Raw genomic sequence first — 27,705 nt, 5'->3', positions numbered from 1 at the left:
ACGGGTACTTTGATCAGTTACTAATAAATATGCGAAAAGGGTATAATGAAAGCTTGTCAGCTTGATGACGAATCATTGGTTTTATATTAGGGCCTAAATATTAGAAACAAAACAGTCGATTTTCGAAAGTGCTCCATTGTGAGACTTCAACGGTCTTGACTCGTACTTACTTAGCTTCAACAAAATATCACACAAATTCTTTCGTTTATCTTGGTTTAACTTTGACTACTTCTTTATTTTGCTTTCATTGACAAGAAAAACCACATAATTTGCAGATATTTCGGCTACTCATCACTTAATTCTCAGGTGCGTTTCATGTTTAAACTACTGTTAAATCGAGAAAATGTGGTTTAACTAACGGACGAAAAATAGCATTACGAGCAAGCTGGACTGGTAACTCCGGTTGATTATAGTTTGACAATCGCCTTCTTTGTCAACATGGTTGATCAGTTGATTAAAATTAGTTGCCACACAATGAAACCATAGACTTTTCGAATTCAACCACTAATTAACCATTAGTTACCAGTCAAAGTTGTCGCACAGTACCCTTTCTTCTTTTAAGCATTGGCAAACTAATATATTTATTTTTACCAGATTTTTCCAAGTTTAAATTTTGAATAAGCATGTATAAATTTGAATAAGTATGTATGGTGACATGGTTGCTAATTGAAGTGCACTTCATAATAATAAGTAAGCCTATGCCGAGTTTGTTTCTGCGCGCTTTTATGGTTTGTGAGTTTAAAGCTTGAAAGGTCTTTGTGTTTGTTAGAACTTCATAATCTAGCCTTCCTCCAGATCGAGTGTCCAAAATTCCCTCGAAAGAAATTGAAGCTTTTTCACTTAAAGCAAAACCATTTCCGAGCAATCATCGATTTTCTGCTTTTATGTACACTCAGTTTTTCTTTAAACCTGCAGCTAAAATGCACCAGAATGCACAAGCAACCAATTTGAATCTCAGTTTATGGGCGTTTTGTTACTCCGTTTCTTTCATTCTTCGCCTTTGTGTTTTGTTTTTGAAGAGCAACACCAGCAACACTTACAAATATAGAATGGTGAGGATATTTACACTTATAAAATACAATGATTAATGTTACAGAGTAATCGTAAACCAAATGTATGTGAAGTTATACATAATGCACATTTTGTTTATTAACTTAAGAAAAATACAAATTAATCAGAAGAGCCTCCATCAATATTGTGGCGCAGATACTCTATCCCATAAATCACGTCGAGCTGGTCTAATTGCCGAAATATCTTGTCTTTGTCCAAGGTCACTTTAATTTTGTATCTATTATTGGTTTGTTTTGTTTTTGTTTTCGCCAACACTTGCTTCAAAGCTCAATGGGTGTCAGTGTAAAGCCATTTTTTTTTTGAAAACATAATTTGTTGTAGCCATGTTGCTGCCACCTTGTCAGTCATCTTTAGATAAAGACATAATTTCTGACAATATTAATTTCTCTGGCCATGAGTGAATGTGTTCCACCAAAAATTAAGGGAGTGGTTTATAACGAGCTTTCGAGATTGAATACACCAAAGCGATAATTTAAGTCAAAGACATTGCGGCAATAAATCCCTAGGTCAAAATGAAAACTTACTGAAAGTTAAGATGCTTAGGTTTTGTTTTGATGTGTCCCCCCCCCCCTTCCCCCCTATGCATGATTTCCGACAGACCAGATAATGAAAAAGAGTTTAAACTGTTGCGTAACTGATATTATACTTTTTTGTCACAATCTAATTTCGACGCCCGCCCCTCTGTCTCCCGCGTGAGGCGTGGTAATTGGCGCGCTTATCCTCGTCCAGTTCATCGGCTGCTGCTTCCTCCATGGCGAGATCTTCGTCTGACTTTGTGTACCTGCGGAACCCACCCCTAGGCTTGCCGCCTCGTGCGTGGTAGTTGGCTCTCTTTTCTTCGTCCATTTCCTCGGCCTGCTCCATAGCATCTTGATCCTCGTCCGACTTCGTGTACCTGCGGAATCCACCTCTAGGCTTGCCACCTCGGGCGTGGTAGTTGGCTCGTTTATCCTCGTCTATGTCCTCCCCCTCCAGATCCTCCGGTCCTTCCTCCTCTCCGTCTCCGTCGGCCTTGGTGAATCGGTTGAAGCGGTGGGGTTTACGTCCGCCGTTCATAGTGGCTCTGTAGTTGGCTCTCTTCTCCTCATCCATCTCTTCCAGTTCGGGGATCTCCTCTTCGTCTCCATCAGATTTGGTGTATCTACGGAATCCCTTCTTGCCACCACGACTGATTGAGGCGCGGTAGTTAGCCCGTTTCTCCTCATCCATGTCTTCTAGTCCGGCTACTGCGTCCATGTCCGGGTCCGATTTAGTCACCCTACGGTAGCCGGCCTTCCCCCTTGTACGCTGGCGTCCACTAGCGTAGTGGTTGGCGCGTTTATCGTCATCATTCTCATCTTCTCCGTAGAGTTGTTTTAGAACTTCGTCTACATCGGCGGCGCCTTGCCCATCGGTGTTTTCATCGTCAGCCCGGCACTGGAGCACCACTGCAGCCACTACCACCGATAGAAGAAGTAGAATCAAGTCCAATCTTGCCATTTCAAGCTGGAAATACAAACAAAAAGACAAATACAAAATAATAAGTTTGAGTCTTTCATCAAAGTATTCTCACTTGGTGTATCCCAACATTTGAACAAAATAACAAACCTGTGAAAATTTGGGCTAAGTTATTGGTCATCGAAGTTGCAAGAGAATAATGAAAGAAAAAAAAACTTGTTGCACAACTTGTTTTGCTTTCAGATGCATAATAAGAGGCTTCAGATGAAGTCTTTAATTATTTGAGTGAGCCATTACGTCTTTCTCAAGTCAGGGAGCAGTTTCTCAAAATGTTGTATGCTATTAACAGCTCTCCATTGCTCGTTACCCAGTACGTTTTTATGTCAAAATTGTTCTGAGTAATTGCCAAAAGCGCACAGTACCTTTTAAATACACCAATTTCAAAATATTGTTAGGGATCACGTATATAGGGCTATGTATTGTATCTTTGTGTTCAAGATTATATGAACTTTTTATCATTGGAATCCTGAGTATGACCTATATGCAATTTCAGACACAGTCTTTCACTCCAGCCGTAACCTTGGCCTGGTGAGAGATTTATAAGGGTTCTTGTAGCAAGGCTAGCGTTGGGGTGATCATTTAAAATAATGGATACTTCAGACAGAGTGTCGATATGTATTGCTCTGCCGATGTGTTTGTCACAACGTGTTTTGTCACAACCAGATCGTTTCAGACCACTGTGACTTTTCAATATCCAATGTCGATGTACAGGGTAGACATTGACATGTGCAAACTCAAGTGAATGTCCAATATACATTATTGATGTGCAAATTAATAGACATTCACTGTGCAACGTACTCGAATAACACATATCCAATATGTATGTACAAGGTAGACATTCACTGTACAAACCTATACGTGAATGGCCAATATCCAATATCGATGTGCAATAACGATGTGCAATATCGATGTGTAAGGTAGACATTCACCGTGCAACACCGTGGACATGACACATATCCAGTATTGATGAACAAGGTAGACGTTCACTGTACAAAATATACATGAATGGCCAATATCCATTATCGATGTGCAAACTAGACATTCTTAATTGACACATATCCAATATTGATGTTCAATGTAGACGTTCACTGTGCAAACACGTGAATGTCCAATATTCAATATCGATGAGCAAGTCAGACATTCACTTTTCAATCCAACGTGAATGCCCAATATCCAATATCGATGTACAAGGTATAGATATTCTCTGTACAAACCCATTAGAGTGTCAAAAATCCATTACAGAAAATTGCTGGATGTCCAATATCTAACATTTGTGTCATTTTGACAACCTCATAAGGGCAATTTGGAAGAGTCTAAACAGTGGCATGCAGTGGATAGATGAAAAGATGAGTTTTCTCTTCTATGACTCATGCCGGACAGAACGAAACCTTTACAAATAATGTTGTTCCTAACTGTCAGTTTGTAAACCAAATTACTGAAGTCATGTCCATTAAAAAACCCATCGCACACCATAACCACTCGGTCGCCATGTTGTCATTTCGCAGTCAGATTACTAATTAAGCAAACATTTTAAAATCAAGTCACTTAATTAACGAGCTCGAGCTTTAGACCTTCCCAATCAATTTGATGAAAATAAAACCTTTTCGTTTTCTTTTCCATCAGTCATCTGTCGATGGCCCCGAGACCTACCTGGTTAATTGGTTTCCATTAAGGGTCTCTCTTCCGCGTAAAAACATTGTAGAGAATTAGAGTACATCATCGTTGAGAGCATTTTTATTTTTGGAAGCTGAAAATTTTCTGAGAAAATGTTGAAGTGTTGGAAGTTGCTATCAATAACAAAGTGAGAGACTCCCATCTCCAGGGAATTTTGTTGTGGTATGTTTTGTTTACTCTCTGTTCCAGGGTTGGATTTTCACACGAGGAAACTTTTACATTTTGCAGTACCTAATTTTGTTTTAACATTTTAATTCGATCCTTATTAGAAACAGTCTGTGAATATGTAGATATTTAAAGTACATTTCATTGAAAGCATTTGTATTTATGGAAGCTCTTGCATTAACCGTAATTGAACTAAAAACGTTCTGAGGAAATGTTGAAGTGTTGGGAGGAGACTTTGGGACGCTAGATGGCAGCAGACTTACCAGGTATATTTCCATTTTTTACGTAGTTCTGAGCGTGCGCACATGACCGAGAACAATGGATTTTACCTGGTAAGTCTGCTGCCACCAAGCGTCCAAAAAGTCTCCCATTACAAAGCGAGAAACTCTCATCGCATATAAATTATGTTGCTGCATGTTTCGTTACTCTATGTTCCGCGGGGTCACCATTAGGGACTTGTCACACGAGGCAACTTTTACATTCTGCAGGACCACTTTGATGCCACATTTTTTGTTTCAAACATCTTCTTTCGATCTCTATTTGAAACATTTTGTGAAACAAAGGGAACGTGTAGATTATAAACAACGCATAATCGAGTATATGTTATAGTTTTGGAAGTCGCTATCAATAACAAAGTGAGAGACTCCCATGTCACAAGTTATGTTGTGGTTTGTTTACATTGTAAAGTTTTACTTCATGTTCCCGAGGAAACCATTAGGGGCTTGCCGCACGAGTCAACGTTGGTAACACACGAAAACCATGTACTTCGTTCCCTGCGAAAAAGATGTTGACATTCAGAGATGTAAATGCCTTTGCTTCTCGGAGATTGCCTAGAACTGGTTGCCTGTAAATTGCCAGGGCCCAATTTCATAGAGCTGCTAAGCACAAAAATTTGCTAAGCATGAAATTTCTTCCTTTGGTAAAAACAGGATTACCAACCAAATTTCAATTTGTTGCATATTCCTTGTTACTGGTATTCAGCTGTTGTTTGCTCATCCTGAAAATCACGTTGAAATTTGGTTGGTAATCCTGTTTTTATAAAGAAAGAAATTTCATGCTAAGCAAATTTTTGTGCTTAGCAGCTCTATGAAATTGAGCCCAGGTCTCGACTGTTAATTTTAGTATATATTAATGTTTTTCCTATAAATCAGCATTAAGGTTGGACAATTCAGTGCGCAGATGCACTATGCAAATTGTTTCGTATTGCTGTTTTTTGTAGCTGTTCCCCATACCCATGATCTGATATAGGCCTCGGATCGCATTGGTATTGCTAAGCCACATACTAGAAATAAAAGACTCCCCACTAAATTATTTAAACATATTTAACTCATTGGTTTTCACATTTTAAAACATTTTTGCACACGCATATTAGATGAAGAGAGGTACTCCATTTTGGTTTCATTTTCAATTTTAATAGTTCCACGAGTATATAGGCCATACACATTATCTACAACCTCTGTCTCAGTCTACAGTGTGAGCCGTATCAACCAGTGAAACCAATATTTATTTCATTGCAAATCCAGAAACTCGATTCCCAGCATCTGTGTGCACAGACCGTTAATTAAATTGCCCAAAAAACTTCAGCAGCTCCTCATTTCAAACCACCGTTGACGTTATGTGTTGAAAGATTAAATTAGATTTAATTAGGTTATTTGTATAGAGCGACGGAGATGTGGTTCCACTGACCCATTTTCTATTTTTTTTTTTTTTTTTTTTTTTTTTTAGGGGGGGAGGGCTTGCTTGTTCATTCACTGTACTGAGATACTGACACGCAGGCATGTTCATGTACGTTACTTTTACAAACAGTGGCGTCGGTGAATGTTTATTGCTATGGCCGTCCACTTCTAAGCAAAATTATAATTGTTCGGCGTTCAACAACCACTCCCCGAGGCCAGTAATTTCCACATGACATTTGTTTTGTCTCGAAAAAAACAAATAATGTACAATTGAGGTAGGCCTACTAAGTTTATTTAATTCCCCTTTGTAAAAGATATCCATCTTTAAATCATAACAAACAAGCTTATAAACACCCATCTTTTGTTCCTATCACATGCGAGACTCCATGCAAAATGTTATACACAACAATGTGCATTGTGCGAGCAGACGACATTTTTTACAAAAGGCGCGGAAAACAAAGCAAACTTTCTTGAATAGGCTCGTGTGCCTGTGTGTGTACGCTGCATTACACACGTGTTGTACTATACTTCACGCAGGGTTGTGGTGTCATGTTTTATGCTCTCTTTGGATCTTTGGATTCTCCCCCAAAATGACGTGGAAATTGGATATTTAAATCGGAATTAAGCCAGCAAGACGCAGGACATATAACAATAGCTGTTTTTCGTCGTAATCACAAGTAATGCCGGGCTCATGGGATGGCTTGCTGACAAATTTGTATGAAATTGAACGTTGTGTTGTTGAAAACTGCTTCAGGATATTTACAACAGCATGGACGTACTATACGGAATATAATAAGTCATCCTGTCAACTCCCCCAAACTACAGCCCATGGAACGTAAGAACAACTTCCAGGTAAGTTTGAATGCTGTTTTAATATGCCTGGGTTTCTATGAAAACTACACTAATGGCTTAGAATGAAAATGCTACGTGGAATTACAGCTGCAAGCTTGTGTTTTCAAAGTTAACAATGAAACAAAGATGGCTGACTCTATTGAATGCGCTGTCAAACATTCGCGGAATGTCTCCCTATTACAGCGTTTTCAAATTGACCCACTTTGTTGTTTTATTTCTCTAGAAAGCCACCAAACTTTGCCAAAAACAGCACCCTTGCTCTGTAGACACATTCGGAAACATTATTTATCCGACAGCCATTATAGAAAACGATAATGCGCCTCTATATTTTTGCAGTGTACTTTTGCAAAATGCATGGTGTCCTGCATGGGCCATTGCAAATAGAGGACCACTCATACATACAGATTGAGATTTAAATGTAGTGGTATTTAAATTGGAGCACTAGCGCTCCCTTTTATGTTGAGACGTTCTTATAATAGAATTTAAAGGGAAATGTGTACTGATACATCGTTGTGTTTATGTATTTATGAACATGGGCACTTGTTAAAATTGTATGCTCTGAGAATAGCTTATGTGGCTACTGAATAATTCAGCTCATGTCAACAACTATGAGTTAAGGAAATGTTTTCTTAATGTGTTTGGGTATAATGAACGTGGGCACTTCTTAAAGGTGTACGCTCCGGAAATGTTTACTTATTGTGTTTGGGTATATATGAACGTAGGCACTTCTTAAAGGTGTACGCTCCGAGAAGAGCTGATGTAGCTACTGAAAAATGCAGCTACTCTGTAGCTAAACAGAATGACAATAACTGTGCATGTTTAAATGTATGTAAAGTATTTCAAGAGACCTACAACGCTTTGTGATTCAGGTTTTATTATTCACCCTCTCTCTGTATAGCATGCATAGACATATTGGGCAAATAAATAAATGTTGAGGTCTTCAGTTCTCCATCTCAGTTCCCCATCAAAACAATGCAAAGTGCTCTGTTCTAACCATCACATCTCGAAACCTAAACACAGCTCCCATCAACGCCAGGTTTAATGTATTTGCTGAGTACCAATTTATTTGGAGTTGCTTGCTGATAATATATCGCGACACCGAAAGTACCGGAGACCGAGGCGATGTGCGAGCAAAGCGTCCCGGGTCGTGCGTGTCGCGTGTTCACCCTTGAAATTCGTTTCAGGGGTGCGCCATGAAAAATGCATGCGGTTTATCTGGAGGGACAAGCAATATGATACCTTGAACAATCGATAGATGCAAACGAAAAGAGGAATGACACGTCATTCAAATAGGTCGGTGTGCTTGGGATACTCATTAGTTGAAGTCTCATATCCGGGGAGGGGAAAGAGGGTGAGATAGAGTTGGATACCCAGAGGGGGTGGGGGTTTTGGTATTAGTAGGCCCTACTTTAGGTCAGTGTGTTCTGGGTGACGTGAAGGGGCAGGGGATGTAATAGGAGGGGATAGTTAGGGGAAGGGCCGTTGACGTTTTTCTTAACATAAAAAACAAATCTTTGCAATAAAACGCGAGAAATTTATTTTCCACGTGAATGTTCAGACATTGAGCCCATAATGTTTACTTTGTTCACAGTCGTTCGTTTTAACGCAAAGCAATCGTGGTAGGCTTTTGATAATTATTTTTTTAAGAGAAAACAATTCTTTGTTGAGATATCGGCCATCACAAAGCCGGACGATCACTTCAAGATGAGGGCAAAAGATAACTGATTTGGGCTGTCGACTAAATCAACTGTCACCAGGGGCACATTGTCATCTAACTCCTGGGGCTGAAACAGGGTTACCCCTTCACAGTCCGGAGGATGATAGGCTTGGTATTGTCTGGTAGAGCTGAATGTATTACACTCCTAGCCTTTTACTTTGGTTAAGTGCCATTATGGTTTTGTCATTGGTTTTGTGTACGTGTGACGGACTTGTTTCAATTGCCAAAGCAATTATTATGGTTTTCCAACAACTTGTCTGTGTTTCTCTGGAAGTTTGGTACTGCACAGTCAAAGAAATTTTATATTGAAACTTTTAATTTTTAATAGATTTTAACAAACTATCTTTGTCTTTAAGAGCAGCATGAAGGCGCACAAATTCAGAGTCACGTGATGAATTTTTGTTGCCATGATGTTAACTTTTCTTGTCTGGATTAGCACTTTCTTTTCGACAGCTATGCTGTTAAAAAAATTGACGTCAGTTTTGAACGGCGACGAAAAAAGCCGACAATGTCCACACTGCAACTTGATATGGTTTCGGATCGATAGTCCCCGCCTATCGATTGCTCACCCTCCTTCAGTTGTATGGGTTCTGGGCCGCCTGGAATCAGGCATCCTCGGATGACATGATAAAATGTCGCTCGCGGTGATGTTAACTGATTTCCACGGCGCGCCTAAACAAACGGATAGCCGCCAATCATTGTTGGATGCTGTCAACTAGACGGGTATCCGACACGTCTTGCGTAGGAAGACAGGTGGAGTTCTCACAAGGTTTTTTTCACTAGAAGCTGTTGGTTAGAGACACCCGTTATTAACTTCCTCCTCTAAACATAGCGTTTGACACCATTAGTAAAAGAAAACACCTTGGAAAAAAGTTGATGTTGCACCAAAGTTACCCCAGTCTCACTGTGTTAGGTTGAATGGCCTTTATTTACTTCAAATGTTATGAGCAGTTCTTAAACTACATTTGAAACTTTTGTTTGGAATCTTCTAAAGACAGACACTGCTGCAGTAGACTGGGTCCCTGTCTTAACCTATCAATGAAGACAGGCTTAATAATAATAATAATAACCGTATTTATAACGCGCCTTTTGCCAGAGAATACAAAGCGACAGGTATTATTACTGCAAGGAGTGGGGCGAATTTTGAGATATAAGACCTAATCATTAAGCGCCATGTAATGGTTTACAAGGTGCTATGGCCCAATATGCTGCCAATCCAGCCAGGAACACCGGGGCGAACCCCTTCTCTTTTCGATAAGTGCACTGGGTTCTTTTTCATGCGTTTACAGAACACATGGGACCAACGGCTGTACGTCCCATCCGAAGGACGAAGCAATGGTTATGTGTCTTGCTTAAGGACACACAAGTGCTTTTCATAACTGTGTTATGATTGGCCCGAAGTGAATGCAGTTTGTCAGCTTGCACATTCGATATTTTCTGCATGCAGCGTGTGCATTACGTGTTATCTCGTAAAGTGTTGTTTTATTCAATATGTTATGTGTACAATGTAAAAGTGAATTCACTGCAAATCTCCTTTTAAAATGAATGCGAGGTCAAAGGTCCATATGGCAACATCCGGTCAGTTCGCAAGTGTGAAGTCAGATACCCAGGCTACTTCTTCAGCAGCATCGTGTAACATATAGCCATTAATATCGTTATTGTACTTTACAAGGTTAATTCTTTGGCGCCACAAACGGCCTATGATTTGAATTGTTTAGCTCGATGTCGCTAAAACTTGACTTTTCTTCTCCCGTTAGTCGCAGTCCTCAGATCAGCGCTGATCCGGCCTTATTTCCGGTCAGCCAACGAGTGTCGTCTACTCGGTCTGAACAGCCGTTGTTAAGTGCATATATGAATAGTCGGATAAGTGAGAAGAGTGCTTAAAGGCACTGGACACCTTTGGCACCTGTCAAAGACCGGTATTATAACTCGGTGTATCTATTATGCATAAAAAGTAATTGGTGATCGAAGTTGCAAGAGAACAATGAAAGAAGAAAAATTCGTGTGCTTTCAGCAGATGCCTAATAAAAGGCTTTGGAGTCTTTTATTATTTTTGAGTGAGAAATTACCTCTTTCTCAAAAACTGTGTTACTTTACATTAACGCACAAAATGTGGCAATTATTTAGTATTCATTAGATTATCTAGGTCATCTAAGTATAAGTGATCACATGGTTCTTGACCAATCCATCGCCACTTTACACGGTACTCTACCTCAATTGTATGGCTCCTCAATTAATTCATCTGGGATTGTACAATTTTCTGAGATTTATACTTAGCTTCAGAGGTCTTCTGTTTTATTTTGCTGTGTTTTTATAAAAAGACGCAAAGGGGATGAGCCCTTGTCGACTTCCTTCACGCCTCGCACAATTTATTTTTTAGAGAGGGGTGGGGAATTTCAAATCTTGCTAGGTGTTGAAGTTATTCCTGTCACGTTTTCAAATCAGAGGGCTATTAAAACAGAATGAGTTTCACTACATGTTTAGTTTACTGATGACGGCTATTAACTCAATGAATAATGTAAGCGTTTGAGTGGAAAACTACAACACCAATTCCAAACTTGTGTCAAATCTGTATGATTTGCGGTCATCGCCAATTGCTCTTGCCCTTTCAAACGTACAAAGGGGCCATACTGTTTTACCCTCAAGTCTCGTTTTGATTGCTGGATTCCTAAGCGTCTTTGATGTAAAATTAGAAGGTTTACGAGGTTTATATTTACAAATTAGGTTGTTAGACGAATTCTTCACTTACATTGGGTCAGAATGTTCTATACATACAATATTCGTTTTTGGTTGCTCGGTACATCAAAGTCACTGTTGTAAAATTAGAAGTTTTACCAAGTTAATTTTTACAAATTAGATTGTTAAGCGATTTATCCACTGTTTTCCAGACGTTTCATACTAATAAAAAAAAAGGCACAAGATGGTTTGACAGTTTTTCTAACCATCGAATCGTGTGTCAAAACAACAACAACACTGTTTTTCAGACGTCTCATACTAATAAAAAAAAAGGCACAAGATGGTTTGACAGTATTTCAAACCATCGTGAATCGTGTGTCAAAACAACAAAAAGTACCGTCAACTGCCGCCGTTTAACGTGCTTTGATAAAATTGTTTCTAAACCATGAAAGACGACTCTACTTGCTAACGGTTTGTTCAAACACGATAAGAGATCAATGCCCCGTGTCCAGTATATAAAAATAAACACTCGTTTAAGTGCAAGCGCATGCTTCAGATGATGACAACAGCAAATATATTGCCTCAGGAATTGGGTTTATTAAAAGCAGCAGCGGTGGATATAGTATGCAAACTTTTAAGGACTACATTGTTTCTACTGTCCCTGATTCTCGTCTCTTTGGCCAGCGGTGAAGCGGCTCGCAGACACGGTACGGTTGTTCCGAAGTGTTAAACCAACACAAGTAGAAGGCCTCGAAACACACCGCATTCTCGGTGAGCGGGTTTTTAGTTTCAACAGTGCGCACCATCCGAGACTCAATCTATCGCGCCCGAATGTCCCATTAATGGGAAAATACCCCGCTAGAGAGATATCGAAGACGGCAATATTTAGACGGGATGAAATTCAGCACTTTTTTTTGGGTGGGGGGGGGAGAACTCAAGAAAAAAAAACACACTTCTTAAAATTTAATGTCGCATATAGCAGTCGCATTAAGATAGACGAATTCACCTCAACAAGGTTTAGCTCGTCAAACAAATAAATAAGCTTGACAATTCATTCGTTGTCTTTTAGAATTCCCACATGGAGACCATTTATTTTCCTTTTTTGTTTTGTCCTTTGTCTCCATGAGGTACCGGATAATGTAATCTTGAGTAACATTTAGATGGACGAAATCACCTCAAAGGTAATGTCCAGTCCAGCCCTTTTAAACAAACAAGCTTGGCAATCCACTCATTGGAAAGATCTTCTACTCCTATCCAACTATCTGGGTTGATACCTTTATACTTCACCACAGCCACAAATCAGCAAGATTTCAAACAAACTCACACACCTAGCCGGAACATTATTCTTTCATAATTTCCGGAACAGTTCGTAAAAAACAAGCTGGACAATCCAATCATTGAAAAGTATGTCCTCTACCCCCATCCAACGATCTGGGCTGATACATTTACTTCACCACAGCCACAAATCAGCGAGATACCAAACAAACTCACACACCTATCCGGAACAATATTCTTTCAAAATTTCCGGAACAGTTGGCACCAACAAGCTGGACAATCCAAATCATTGACATAGGTCTTCTACCCCCATACAAGGATCCGGGTTGACTTCTTGACTTCACCACAGCAATTCTACATCAGCAAGATTTCAAACAAACTCGCACACAGAGCCGGATTCTATCAAAATTTCCGGAACAGTTCGCACATTTTAGAGTTCACTGTCCCTAACTCCGCGATCCGGTTCTTTCATTACGGAGTTCGGCAGCTGCTCGTATTTCCATTTTGCACGGCAAGGCAGCCGCACGATGCGACAGGTGTCAGAAACGGGAAAGAGAACCGATGCTTTGGGAGCGTCCGACCGACAAAGATAATATAGAAAAGGAAGGGCTGATACAAGGAGGCGTTGTGAGGAGTAGTATTGGTATTGATTAGTTGGGAGAACACTAATTTAAAGGGAAGGTTTACGTTTTGTAATAACTCTCAAAATCAATGGATATAAAAACATTTCGTTAGAAGTCTACAGCATTTTTCGAGAGCACAAAGCATTTTTAGAAAAATTTCACGTCGAAGTATAATGTGTATTTATTTTGCTTTTTACCCATATACACAGATGTGATAACACTGTTTATCTCAGTACTTTCCCGAGCTTCAGTGCAAACCAATGACAGACACGAAAATACACTTTACAAACATCCATTACAATATTGATGTCAATGTTGTAAAAATAATATTGCTAATGCACCACTCACCGACAAACGTAGTCTTTAAAGAGTTATATATTAAAAATGCAAACAGCATCATCGAACCCGGGCATAAAATATTTTTTTATATTATACTATGGCCAAATAGAGCATATCTAAAACGTCACTCGTCATGTTTGTTAACAGTTAAATTAGTTTCCAATGGCAACGCACAGTGTAGATGAGGACGATGGTGCTAAATACTGATTGACTATTTTTCTTTGCCAAACAAAAAATTGAGTCAGGCACCAGCCACAACAATGCAAGCCTAATGTAATTTTGGCTGGTAACCTGTTTCTGCCAAGCTATACTGTTCTGTGCTTAGCAAGCTTTTGTGCTTACTGGCTTTATGAAATCTGCCCAAGGCCTAATATCACAGAGCTGCTTAGCGGTAAAAAATGTTTGCATATTGTGCGATTTCTATTTTCCTTTTCCATGCTATATAAGCATGCGAAAAGGTACCACTAAATATTCTGGTGGTTACTGTATGAACATGACGAAAAAAATAAAAACAATCAGTGGTGAACGAGCAAGGTGGCCGCCAAATATTGTCTTACTAACCTGGGCCCAATTTCATAGCGCTGTTTAATGGTAAGCAACTATTCGTGCTTTACTGTTGCAGAAAAAAAAGTGTAATCGTATTTCACAGTTTAGAAAGCAACGTTAGCGGCCATCTTGCACGTTCACCATGGATTTGCAATGTGTGACGTCATTCAACCGAAAGGTTTAGCATGCCTCATGTGCTAAGGTTGGCAGCTCTATGAAATGAAAATCTCACGACAGTAAGCACAGAGTCGGCCGCTAAGCAGCTCTATGAAATTGGGCCCAGGGCAATCATGCGTTGCCCTTCCTTGGTCCCGAATGAGGTAATTGGATTGCAACGTCTCTAATTCGAGGTCGTTCCGAAGTAACTTCAGACGACGAAGGACACTTATTCGTCGTGATGTTAACATTCACACCTCAAGTCAGACTCGTATTACATTCGCTTTAATTTAGTCCCTGTCGATATTTCACCGTTCAGTTGAGGGTAATTATCGCTTATTAACTAAAGAGATAGGATGACAAAATGGCGTCATTGTGTGCATTTCATAATCGATGTACCAGTAGGTAATAGGTGATTGGGATTGATTTGGACATACAAGCCTATATCAATAGGTATAATTGGGTTGGCAGTCAATATTTGCGTTGCAATGGGTATCCATTACACAATACGTTTATCATTGGGTGCGTTCGTTTAGCTTCCCTGGGTCGACCCCGGTGTGTGGCGGTTTTTTTTTCCAGGACGAACGTGGGTAATTAACTGCACACGTTCGTCCTGGAAAAAGAAAACGCCACACCCCGGGGTCGACCCGAGGAAGCTAATCGAACGCACCCTGTTGCTATGCATGCTGGAACAATATCCAAGACTGCATTGGCAATAGTATTGACCAAGGCTGTCTTGCGCTATTCCCTTTATTCTTCGGTATATCCTCGCACAGATAAACAAAACCTTTTTATTGATTTAATTGAAAACAAAAAACCTTTGGACGCCTGTGCGTGAAATGTCATTTTGATTTCGTAAGATCATTTTCGAGCCTTGATCTAAACATGGTTTCAAGAACATGCCTGTCCTACTCCCAAAAAATCCTAACTGGGAGATATGATATTGTAATTAACAATCAAATTTACTTGAATGCAAAAACCTTTGGACGCGTGCGTGAAATGTCAAGAAAGGTCACTTAGAAAGATCTTTTTTCCAGCATTTTCTCAAGTACATGGCCTGTCCGCACTGTCGAACCTGTCCTCTGATGGCCGTAGGGGGCCTCAACCAAATAATAAGGAAAAGTAAGGTCTGGACGAATCGATAAAAGGGAGGCTTTAATCATCGATGGCTTCCCCCTGGCTAGTTCAGATCAAGAAGACTGAAGTGGTTATAGTTGAAGCCAAGGACTATTTTCTCTGGTTGACTCTATCGACGCCAATTCAAATTGCGCGAAGCTCATTAATATACGCAGGCTAGAAGTGTAAGTCTGGTGTTAAGAACAGAAATATACCGTCTGCCTCCACCGTGTTTGGAGGTGTGTTTGAGGCTGGCAAGGGGCTACCAGCCACGCTCAAGGGCATCTTGTATTTATGGATTTTTCACAAAATGGGTTCACTCGGAGCGTGATGAGATCGAAGTCGACGACGGGGGACTTCGTAATGGAAATGTTCAACGTCTCTTGAATATAAGACGGCTATGTGAGTCTTCAAAAGTTGGTATTCATTTTCAAGGAATCCTACAGCTAGCCCTTTTGAGGAAAACATTGCTCCAATAAATATACATATATCCCCATCGAATGGCAACTACAGGGGTTTGCCCCGTTCCCTGGTTTGATCGGCAGCATATTGCGCCACTCAGTAAACCATTACATGGTGCAGCCCATAGGTTCAATGAGTAGACCTCATAATTCAAACGTGTAGTCCCACATACCTGAGCAGGAAAATACTTCATGTCCGCTTAGGAACAGCCGTAATTAGCGCGTAAATGATGTGTATAGTGGTACTAAAATACTGTTTTTGTGTTCGCTTTCCCCGTACATGCAATGTTGAATTCTCGGTCACATGTTCCTTCTATGGAACAGGAAAAACGCTTTTCGAGTGGAAAACGTGCTAAGCTCCCCTTTACTGTTTGAACTGTCCAGTAATCCCACATGCAGTTGACGGTAACATCAGACCCTGGTCAATATAGTTTTCAAAAGCATATCTGGCTCTAAGAAAACCGTGATATTGACTTGATGTCCCGCAGGGTTCACTGCTTGGCCCGAATTGGTTGGCACGTGCGTTCAGTGACTTTACAATCACTCAACACGATATGCTGGTTCTCGCAACGGGTTTTGCGAATCAAATTGCCGGGGATGTAATGGCTGACTGCAATCGAAAATAAAGTATATTCCCTCGTGAAACAATGTTCACGGTTAGTTCAGATAGTTAACTTGTGTTCAGTCAAACTAAAGCAAAACTTTGTTATGTTTTCTTTCATTTTGTTTGGGAAATAAGGAAGTACGTATGTGTTCCTGGAAGAAGGTCATAAGGCTGTGCGAACTACTGTTTCCCCCGAACAAAAGCTCACAAACTATAGAATGTCAAGACTATTTTATGTATATAGTTGCTAGATTTACCCAATAATATTCCATTCCCATGCTGTATTCAACTCATTCCTGCATTGACTTATAAATGGTAGAACAATGGTAACGCTACAATTTCGGACAGTAATATTATAGTTGATTGCTCATAGACCTCTTTCCTTTTTACACAGTTATTCACGAGTACTCTGCAGACTTCTATTGGTAATGAGTCCACCACAAAACCCAAAACCGTAAATTTGACCTTTGAGCCCCTCGTGTTGGTTCTAAAATTACTTTATACATACTATTGTATACGTATAGAAAAATATACTATGCTATCTATTTATTTGTTTGTGTCTTTATAGAGACACATCTAATTGCACAATGAATACAAGTTCAATCTAGGTTGTGCGGGTTAAACAAAAGTGTACAAACTGTAATCGGAATTAGATGTGTACAACCTGACTAATGGTCGGATACCCCCTTGTGGATTGGGTGTGCGACGAGGCGGCGCCCCCTCCTCAAGTACCGCACCTGCTTCGGTCTTTAGAATTATCCAACAACACCTTTCCTATGGACTGATTCCCTCTCTATGTCCACAATACACTGGTCTGGTTTTACATACCCAATGATTTCATTGGATAAACGTGCATTGACGTATGCTTTCCAAGACTGTGTTTTGATTGGTCCGAGGTGATGTGTGTCTGCATGCAGTGGGCATAATATCTGTAATGTATATGTACATGCATGTATTGTTGTTTTATATACGTAGGATTTGACTGCGAATCTCGATGTGAAATAAATGCGAGGTCAGAGATGCATTTGAAAGGAATCTGACGTAAACTCAATTAAGGCCTCTGACGTTATTCACAAGCCTCGACGTGTGACGTCAGATGTCCAGGCTGCCCCTTTTCTTGTCTCCGGAAATGAGAGCTTGACTTCCCGTTCATTGTAAAACGTGTTTAATTGAGGATACTTGTTGATTAAAGTATTTAACTTTCATTTTGATAGAATGTGTTACAGCACAGTGAGCCCATAACAAAACCACTCATTAGGCTGGACATATTGTGCAACATGACAAACTTATTACCCAGGCCTCACTCCACACATTCCTCCAACACGCATTACGGGAAAGATCGCAGCAAAGCTTGCCTTCGAAAAAAACAAATCAGACCTACTTCGCGGTAGTAGAAAACAGCAAGACAAAAAAAACAATAATCTACACACACAGCAAGTAGATATACACATGGTGTTACCGCAAACTAAATAAACATTGATACCTCACTGTGTCAAATTCCGTTAAGCTGGTTTTTGTTTTATTATACATAAAGAAAGGTATGGTAGAATTCAAAGCTTACATGTTAAGGTTTTCGATTCCCCGTAACTTGTTTTTTGTGAGATGTTTGAGTGTTCTAGGGCACTGGAACCAAGCCTTTCTGTCATGTGCAGAATGTCGGTACCAATCCTGGCAGGGTCACTTGCGTCATTGTGTTCTTACGCAGGGCATTTTTAAAATAATTTCTTCTCTCCATCCAGGAGTACAAATGGGTACCGGAAAGAGCTGGGATGGGCTGGCATGCAGGGGAAATATCAATATTCTCAGGCGCTTGATGCCTTTAGAACCGAATATAAAAACGGACATGATTGTATATAGCTAGGCACAAACTTTACAGTTGGTTTACTTAAAATAAAACAAAATGCGAGTAACAACATGTGATACGTTGTGGCTTTTGATTACCCAACCTTTTATACGATTGAAGTCAGTAAAAACAGTGTACCACTTTAAAAGAGCTGGACTGAACAATGACTCTCTCAAAATTAGTTTTATTGGCCATTGTGTTGCAAAGAAAGTTGAAAGTGGTACTAATTTATTCATGTTAAGTGATACAACGGATGACACAAAACGCTTTCACGTACTCACCAACATTAACAAATAGACTACAATAAACACCCAAATATTGTCCCAAATGTAATCCTAAGGGAATGGCTCCAACCCTAAACTGTGGTTTATGACTTGAGCATAAAATAGCGATGGGTTTAGGTCTAATGATGCTTTATTGCTTCCTGTGCTAGCGACAGGCACTGTGACGCCTGCCAGAATAGGACAAAATCACCATCAAGTTGAGAGATAAATAGATTATATTGATGCGGTGCCAAATGCAACTATACTCATTCCATGTTGGAAATGATATCTATGACTCAAGTAATTGAGATTGACTGATTCGGAATACTAATGTTGTCTGTGTTGAAAACGCATTGACGATGCATCTTCCTCTCAGTGCTTCTTGTCGGTTGAACACACTGAGAGTAATTCTTTGTTTCTTTGAAAAAGCTCAAATTGTCCCTTTTAAATATTGTAGACTAGGCCTATTAGTATAGTGAACTGTTTGGTTTGGTTGTTGATTCAGATACATTTACAAAAATCTAAAAGTGTCATATAATTATTTTGTCCACCATAATTATCTCAAAATGGCTTATGGAATTCACAGCGTATGTCTGGTGGCTGTTGTTCACCTCAAAGCATGCATAATTGGACTCATGAGTTTCTATTGACTACCATGGTTTACCATGGTTGTTGACCACACCTCTCTGACTAAATGTCACCTCCCAGTCTCGTTTTGGGATACATAGAATGGTAGTACAACAAGTGGCGTCACTATGACAAATGCCTGCGATAGTATACCAGCGTAACTAAATGTCTGGTTTTCTTTGCTCATCTCCAAACCATGCAAAATTGACCTCGCAAGTTTCTCTGTACTTTACTACTGTTGTTTACTATGGTTCTTAACCACCTCAGCCTCGTTTTGGGATATACTTATTTGAATTGTAGTAAACAAGATGGCGTCACTGTAATAGAGATATGTTATATCAGCCTATGATTTGGTTCGATTGTTCATCTCCAAAGCATGCATAATTGGACTTGTGAGTTTCTCTTTTCACTTGAGTTATCTTCAAATTGGTCTTGCATCGTCGGCGGTATAAATGCACTTGATCAGAGACAAGATCAGCTGCAGTCGCCTTGAGGCACGCACCACCCCAAGGTGTCGCTAAATGCATCATGCGCACTTGTCATCACATTGGCATAACATCAAGAAGACGAAGTGGCTGAGCTCTTAAAGGCAGGGGACACATTTGCTAACTTTAAAAGACAAGTATCTTCACTTGGTGTATACTAATCTATGCAAAAAATAACACCTGTGAACATTTTGGTTGAATTGCTCTTCGAAGTTGCGAACAAATAATGACAGAGCAAAAATGGCATTGTTGCTTAGAATTGTGTGCTTTCAATGCCTGAGAAAGGCTTTGTGTCTGAAGCCTTTCTCAGATTCAAAATTTTCGGACAGAAATAACCTCTCGTTCATAACATGACGTGTTTAGGGATATAAGAAGAGGCATCTGAGGTCATACAACAAGTGCATAATTATACACTGTCTTTGGATCCTATATCTAGAACAAAAGATACCGCAATTTACTACTTTTGGCAGTGTTTGATAGATGAGTTGGATTTAATCTATGCTAATATTACACCTCGCAAACTGAAGGTGACGTCACCCTCTATCAAGGAAAATGTCTTCAATTGATGGTACATGTGGCGTGTGATGGCCTAACAGTTAAGATCGCCGGATTCAAACTCTGGTGTTTCTTACCAGCAAAGAGTGTGGGTTCGACTTCCAGTCGTGAAACCTGTGTCCAACCATGCTGCGTCGTCCTTCGGATGGGACGTAAAGCCGTTGGTCCCGTGCGCCACAGCACCATGTCATTACATGGTGCTATGTAAAAGGAGTATGTCTCATAATTCAAACGTTTGCAGGAAAATACTGTATGTTAAAAGCAACTTGAGTGTCACTAAGTGATGGATCTGCGCGCTATATATAAGAGTCCACAATTCTTCTTCTTCTTATTAAATTGAAGGTGACGCCACCAAGGAACAGGTCTTCCATTTAATGGTGTATAAAAGCGATACGTGTGTGCATGATGTGAGCTTACAGTGCACAATAGGGGCAGGTGTTGGCTTGATTAGAAAGCAGGTGTTTTGAGATAATTAATCTGTTCTTAATTATTGTAGGTTTTGTTTCGTTGGATCAAACAAAATAGGTTCATAATGCGTACATCATTCTTCATACAACAAAAAAACACAAACAAAAGTTTAACACACTAATTTTGCAACATAATATATCGTCTGTTCCAACGCAGGTTCCGTAGCGAAACGCTATACCCAATGGACCAATTACTTTTGTTTTCTGGACCGGGCTGGATATCAGCAGACGCATCGCCAAACAATTTTTAATTAGTTTTTTTTCTTCAAAAGAAAAACAAAACTGCGTTACTGTGTCTGGACTTGAAGTTACAAAATCGAACGATTGTGTTTAGTGGTAGACCATTGACGAGTGCGCAAAAATAGGAGTTGGCAAATCATGCATTTTTATTTGTATTATAAAGATGACAGCCGAACAAAATTACTTGTCTTGACGTTTGGTACGTTGAAAATTAGTGGGAATAAAAACTTACGTGATAAGAAAAACAGAAGCTTTGGATAGTAGAATTTTGAGAAACATTTCACTTCGAAGGACTGCGGTTATTGCAAAAATAATACCACTTATTATCTCTGAACATTTTAATATAAGTGTTAACGGTAACGCTACTCAAAAATGTGTATTATTGTATAGGGTTATTCTTCCTGGGGTGGATTTCACAAAGGGAGTCCTAACTTAGGACTGTTCCTAGGCAATGCTAAGAGATAGGACTGGTTCTAAGTTAGGATGAGTTACTGGTCCTAACTTAGGACTGGTCCTATCTCTAAGCATTGCCTATAGGACTAGTCCTAAGTTAGGACTACCTTTGTGAAATCCACCCCTGATGCGGGAACTTATTCGCTCTGGGTGGATTTCACAAAGGTAGTCCTAACTTAGGGCTAGTCCTAGGCAATGTTAAGAGATAGGACCAGTCCTAAGTTAGGACCAGTAACTCATCCTAACTTAGGACTGGTCCTAACTATTAGCATTGCCTAGGACTAGTCCTAAAGTTAGGACTACTTTTGTGAAATCCACCCCTGGAGTTTCGGCGATTTCTCAAAAACGCGATCATGAAACATGACCTATGAAAAAATGTACATGTTAAGTTTACTGTATAAATCTATCATTGAAATAGGTGGGGGAGGGGGAGGGGGACAATCGAGCTGTTCCTAAAACCAAAGAATACAGTGCCTTATTGAAGGCAGCCTAAAACTTGGAAGGAAAGAGCAACATTTTAGAACGATGGAAAACGAGAACAGCACGTTCAGAACATTGAAGAAACTCAGAGAGCTCAATCCTATTGGAGATAAACACAGCTTGATCTGGATGAAAAACAACTCCAAATAATTCCCAAAGCGATGTGCACTTTTAATAGCAAATCTTGTATATTGATTTTTTAATTGTTAAGATTTTTAACAAGTCTTTGAAATTTGCTGGGCCGATCTGATTTCTACCTCCAGTGAATTGGCTCATGATCTAGTTTCTCAAACAGTCTCTATTTCTAGCAGTGGAAATTAAAATCCATAAATCGAAATAGGGGAATAGACATCATTAACAGGTGTCAATTTTATATAGATTTTTTGAATATGTGACACCCGCACCTGTTTGGTCTAATAACAGATACAGGCTCCCTATATGCAATTAACCCGTTTGGATATCGGGCATCTAGGGAGGAACGCCACTCGTCGATAAAACACTCAGACTGTCTCCCCAAGATGATACAGGCGTTTCTTATCTTGGATCAATTTCATTAAGCTGTTAAGCAGAAAATACTGCTTAGAAAATCACCATGCCAAGCAAACAATGGGCGGGGCACCATGCAGAGCTTCTTAAGCTCAAACAGTTTTTGAGCACAACAGATTTATGCTAACCTGAGTGGTGGTTAGGTAACAAAAAAAGAGAGTGTTACAGTTCTTGGATTATTTGGGGGACGTACTCTTCCACTTGTTGGGCATGGTACATCCGGACGGGTGGGCAGGGGACGCTGCTGCCCCATACAATTAATGAGATCGACAAAAATGCATACACGCATGGTTAGATACATCCCCTCGATCCCAAGTTTTGTCTGTCCCCCGCTTGCCTCCCCTCTCAAAAGTGAAAATATCATGTTACACCATTTATCTTCTTGATTTCCTAAAAGCTTGGAGGTATACATTTTTACTACAGTGGAAACTCTACAAGGAGGTAGTGTTTTGATTTCAAGAATTTGTTTCTTGGTTGACTACACCACACACGTTTCTCCCATACCACGGCCAATTTCACAGAACTGCTTTCAGCACAAACAACCAAGCACAATAAAATTATGCTTAATGTTTTCTAACTTGGGCCCACTGGTCGTCGAATATCAGAATTGTCTGTTTTTTGTTGAACTGTTCTCAGCCAAGACTTAATTTTGACTCTTTCTTTACGAGATATGCCTTCGCACATTTTGTAAAAATGAAGTTAACATTATTGCAGTTTTCTTTGCGAAAAAGCTGTCATTAAGTTAAGAAAAACCTGTCATTGTTGTCTTTTTTTCAATAAGGGGAATAAGTTAATAATACACGCGTGGTTTTCAATTCAATTCCTCTTCATCTGTACATTTTTGACACAGAATCGTGTGTAGACCTTTTGTTTAATATAGAGCGTGAACAAACTGCATTGGTGAATGACGTCAGAGCTTCTTCTTCGTATCCTTTCTCATGTAAATATACCTTCTTGATTACATCCCTTCGGATCTAATTACTGTACCGTAAATTCATTGTACGGAACTTGCAACCAGGAAACATGTTCAGAATGAACGCAGTTTTATTTGCTTGAAATTGGCGATACGACCTTCAACATCAAACTCAATCTTGCAATGCATGATTGTTTAAAAAGAAGAAATAGGAAAGGCAAATGTTAGTTTGGACTCTATGTTTTTCTCTCTCAATACGACAATCGAATTCTTGTATTCCATTTTTGTTCAATCATCACGACCAAACCAGGAAGGTCCGTACCTCAATGAATGATTGCGATGATGCGAACTTAATAAATTCAACCTGACACACGCCGAGCCTAAAGGTAAATTTATGAAACCTGTACTTAATATTTTTCTTCTTTTGTGATTTTCGTGAGAAAATTGCCTCCGGTCTCAAATTGACAAGATCAATTTCTCCGTGTCTCGTCTACGACACATCCTGGTAAATCAAGCCCAAAACACGTCACTTCTGCGATTAATTTATAAACTCAAAAACATTACTATAACTGTCATACATAAAATCTGATAATACAGCCCACGTTTAGGTGTTTTATAAAATACTATAAATGAATAAAGATTACCCTCTCCATCGCTTACACCCCCTAAAAGAACTTCTGGCACGACCCAAACCGATTTCCACATAATTAGATACAAATTTCTTCCACGAGTTGTGCCATGATTGCAGTGCAAGGACGAAACTAACACCTCTGCAAATTTTTAGAGACCTGTCAAGTTTAAAAGCTTAACTTTATGAGCTGAACTATTCGCAGACTAAATTATGGATTGCACGCTTCGGACGAGTAATCATGGTAAATTATTGTTCTATGTTGCCCTGGTTGTGCACTGCGGACGTTGTTGTGTATAGCGCTCCGTCTAAACCCTATAAACCATATTTGGCCATACCTAGCCCCACCCAAAACCTTGGCCAGCAGCTCAATGAACGAGCCCATCCCCAAACCTCAACCATTAGCCCAAACAAGCCCCACCCCAAACCATGTCCACCAGCCCAAACGAGCCAACACAAAACCATAGCCATCAGCCCAAACGAGCCCACCCAAACCTTAGCCACCAGCCCAACAGAGCCCACCAAACCTTAGCCATCAGCCTAACCGAGCTCACCAAACCTTAGCCATCAGCCCAAACCTTAGCCATCAGCCCAAACGAGCCCACCCAAACCTTAGCCATCAGCCCAAACGAGCCCATCCAAGTGACCTTAGCCATCAGCCCAAATTAGCACCACCCAAACCTTAGCCGTCAGCCCAAACCTTAGCCATCAGCCCAAACGAGCACATCCAAGTGACCTTAGCCATCAGCCCAAACGAGCCCATCCAAGTGACCTTAGCCATCAGCCCATTTCTTAGCCACCAGCCCAAACGAGCCCGTCCAAACCTTAGTCATCAGCCCAAACCTTAGCCATCAGCCCATTTCTTAGCCACCAGCCCAAACGAGCCCACCAAACCTTAGCCATCAGCCTAAACGAGCCCACCAAACCTTAGCCATCAGCCCAAACCTTAGCTCTAAGCCCAAACCTTAGCCATCAGCCCAAACCTTAGCTCTCAGCCCAAACCCTATTACATGTTTGTTTTGCATTAAGGATAAAGAATGATCTTTGTTTTAACCCTTATACACAGATGTGTATTAAGCACTGTTCGTATACTCTGTGCTTTCCCAAGTTCTGTGAGAACAAATCCACTTGCAATTCACTCTGATGGGATTCGAGCCCACGACCTATGCATTGCTAGAGCAGAATCGAACTGCCTGTAGCCACCGGGCTAGCTTGGTGGTCTAACGGTGTTGTTTTGAGATTCGGGTTTTGTTGGGATTAGAGCGACGTTGATTCTTATAAGTCTAGAGTTGTTCAAAAGTTAAACTAATTTAAATTCTTTGTAGTTTGACAAATTCTGATAAGTTGTTTCCGTCTGATGTGCTGTCTCTCAGGATTTTGCTCAAATTCATTCCATCTGCCTATTGTCTCACAGAGGCAGATTAAACAAACTAGAAAACAAAATGTTGTTTTGGACGCGTTATCACCTTTTAAAGGGTCTATGTAACTTTTGTAGGACAAAAAACACGATGTCCACAGATTTACCCTAAACTTACACAGTTTGAAGATAATGATAGTAGAAAGCTTCCCTGAAAACACTACGTGCTGAGGTGCTGTAGTTTTGGGGAAATGAGTAAAACAATGCCATGAAAGTAATTTTCGTCTCATGAGACGAACATTATTTTAATAATTTACAAACGTATGTTCATAACATTGTTTTACTCATTTCTCAAAATCTGCAGCACCTCAGTAAGTAAGATTTGCAGGGAAGCTTTCCACTATCATTATCTTCAAACCCTGTAAGTTTAATGTAAATCTATGGCATTTTGAAAAAGTACCCAAATCCTTTAAATTAACCCGCTTTGTTTTGGGACGGTCATGTTTCGTGATAACCAGATGGTTTTGAATTAATTTACTCTATCAATGTGTAGACCTATACTTCTCTAGGCAAATAATTCTCATCGCCGGGATAAAAATTCTTATTCTCTATCATTCAAAATCAGTCACTTAAACATTTTTATTGCGCCGGTATCCTTCAGTATGCTCAAAGGCGCTTTGACAAAGGGTCTATAGAACATTAAAGACAAAGTAGCAAAGAGAATTTAGAATTTTGGTTCTCTTTTGGAAAGTTTTATTATTGCTTCTGCACCGAATTTGGTTATCCACCTGCCCATGTTTCCCTCTAAAATATAGCAAATATAATCCATTGAGTGAGATTTAAAGACACTTGACACTATTGGTAATTGTCAAAGACAAGTCTTCTCACTAGCTGTATCTCAACATATGCATAAAATAACAAACCTGTGAAATTTTGAGCTCAATTGGTCATCGAAGTAGCGAGATGATAATGAAAGAAAAAACACCCTTGTCCCACGAAGTTGTGTGCTTTCAAATGCTCGAAATCAAACTCGTGGAAAACTACTCCTTCTCGAAAACTTTGTCACTTTAAAGGGAGCCGTTTCCCACAATGTTTTATACTATCAACCACTACTCCCATTACAACCATTACTCGTTACCATGTCAGGTTTTATGCTAACAATTATTTTGAGCAATTACCAATAGTGTCCACTGCCTTTAAATGACTTTAACAATGTCTTAATGTATTAACTTATCGGTTCTCGTGCAAAAAGTTTGTTTACACATGTAACTTGGCGCCGTCGCGTCTGTAAAGTGTTTCCTTAGCAGGAAGTTTGTATAGGACCAATGTTGCCATGCTGATCACCTTGAATGTTACAGCCCATGCATGTAACAGCCAATGTAATAACCCTTCAATTTGAAAAGGATATTGATGATAAATCATTCTTGTAAAAGTGCATTGCGCTCATGACAAGTTCCCAAAATACACCGTGAGGGCATACAAACTGACTTATTGATGAACACGATACCCCCAAAATGATTATGAACCAGTTCAGTCGGATATACAATGATTAATCACTAGGCGGTAATGATCTATCTGAAGCATGGCGGTCAAATAAGGAGTTTTACCCCCTTAACACTTCCAGAGTTGTGAAAAGAGAGAGAGAGAGAAAAACAAACTCACCTCTGGTTGCAAGATTTATCAGATAGATAAATCGAAGTTCCACGAGAGTAGGTCTCCCCGTCTGTCGTTTGCTTTAACAACAAGTAGTCCAATGTTTCAGTCAGGGTCGTGAATAATGGCGGGAAAAGTAACGCAGCAAAAAGATGATGTACAATTCCTATCGTCTGCTCCGGGTTGATGCCGAGATAGAAGTGTCTCGATTCTGGAAAGTCACTTCTCTATAACCGATAGCTGATGTGTAATATTAATCTATGAGCATGCGCTATCTGTTGTACCGAGACTGCGCGTGAGCAGAATGTCTCGAGGGTGTTACGTAGGTGGAAACTGTCCTCTGATTGGTTGATAAAGTTCTGCTTAAGTCTTGTCACTCGACTTGATGCGAGGTCGCCTTATTTGGTGAACTTGGTTGAATGGACGATGTATTGAGGTGGACACATGGAGGGTTATAAGTGACTGCGAATGATTGGGTGTATAATGTACGGTGTCTTTAATGGTCATGAGAAATGTACCCTCCCTAAAAACCACGTGTTTGTATTCGATAGGGAATACGACTTCAGCATATAATAATATACACTGTGTAGAGCTAAATATAGACCACAGTGATATGTGAAAAAAATCACTGAGAGATTTATTTGTCCCATCTCATACCAGGTATGTATAAGGGATGTTGGTATACGTGTTGTATAGGTGTTGCGCAGTGCCCATGGTTTTATGCTGCGCAGATTTGAGTCACGTTTA

At 39.9% G+C, this 27,705-nt stretch overlaps 1 protein-coding gene across 1 annotated transcript; it reads right to left on the bottom strand.

Annotated features, from left to right (window-relative positions):
- Window positions 1–204: 204 nt before the first annotated feature.
- Window positions 205–27,159, bottom strand: LOC139946552 (uncharacterized). The gene is made up of 2 exons (XM_071944248.1): window positions 26,968–27,159; window positions 205–2,556 (listed from the first exon to the last, which is right to left on the bottom strand). The coding sequence occupies exon 2, from the start codon at window positions 2,548–2,550 to the stop codon at window positions 1,732–1,734; it is 819 nt and encodes a 272-aa protein (XP_071800349.1). The 5' UTR covers window positions 2,551–2,556; window positions 26,968–27,159; the 3' UTR covers window positions 205–1,731.
- Window positions 27,160–27,705: the final 546 nt, after the last annotated feature.

Source organism: Asterias amurensis, chromosome 13 (assembly GCF_032118995.1).
Source record: "Asterias amurensis chromosome 13, ASM3211899v1".
In the NCBI taxonomy this organism is placed as follows: Eukaryota; Metazoa; Echinodermata; class Asteroidea; order Forcipulatida; family Asteriidae; genus Asterias; species Asterias amurensis.
This window is presented reverse-complemented; position numbering and strand designations above follow the sequence as displayed.

Excerpts from the sequence above, each read along its gene's own strand:
- LOC139946552 (XM_071944248.1), bottom strand. The coding sequence starts at position 2,550 with ATGGCAAGATTGGACTTGATTCTACTTCTTCTATCGGTGGTAGTGGCT.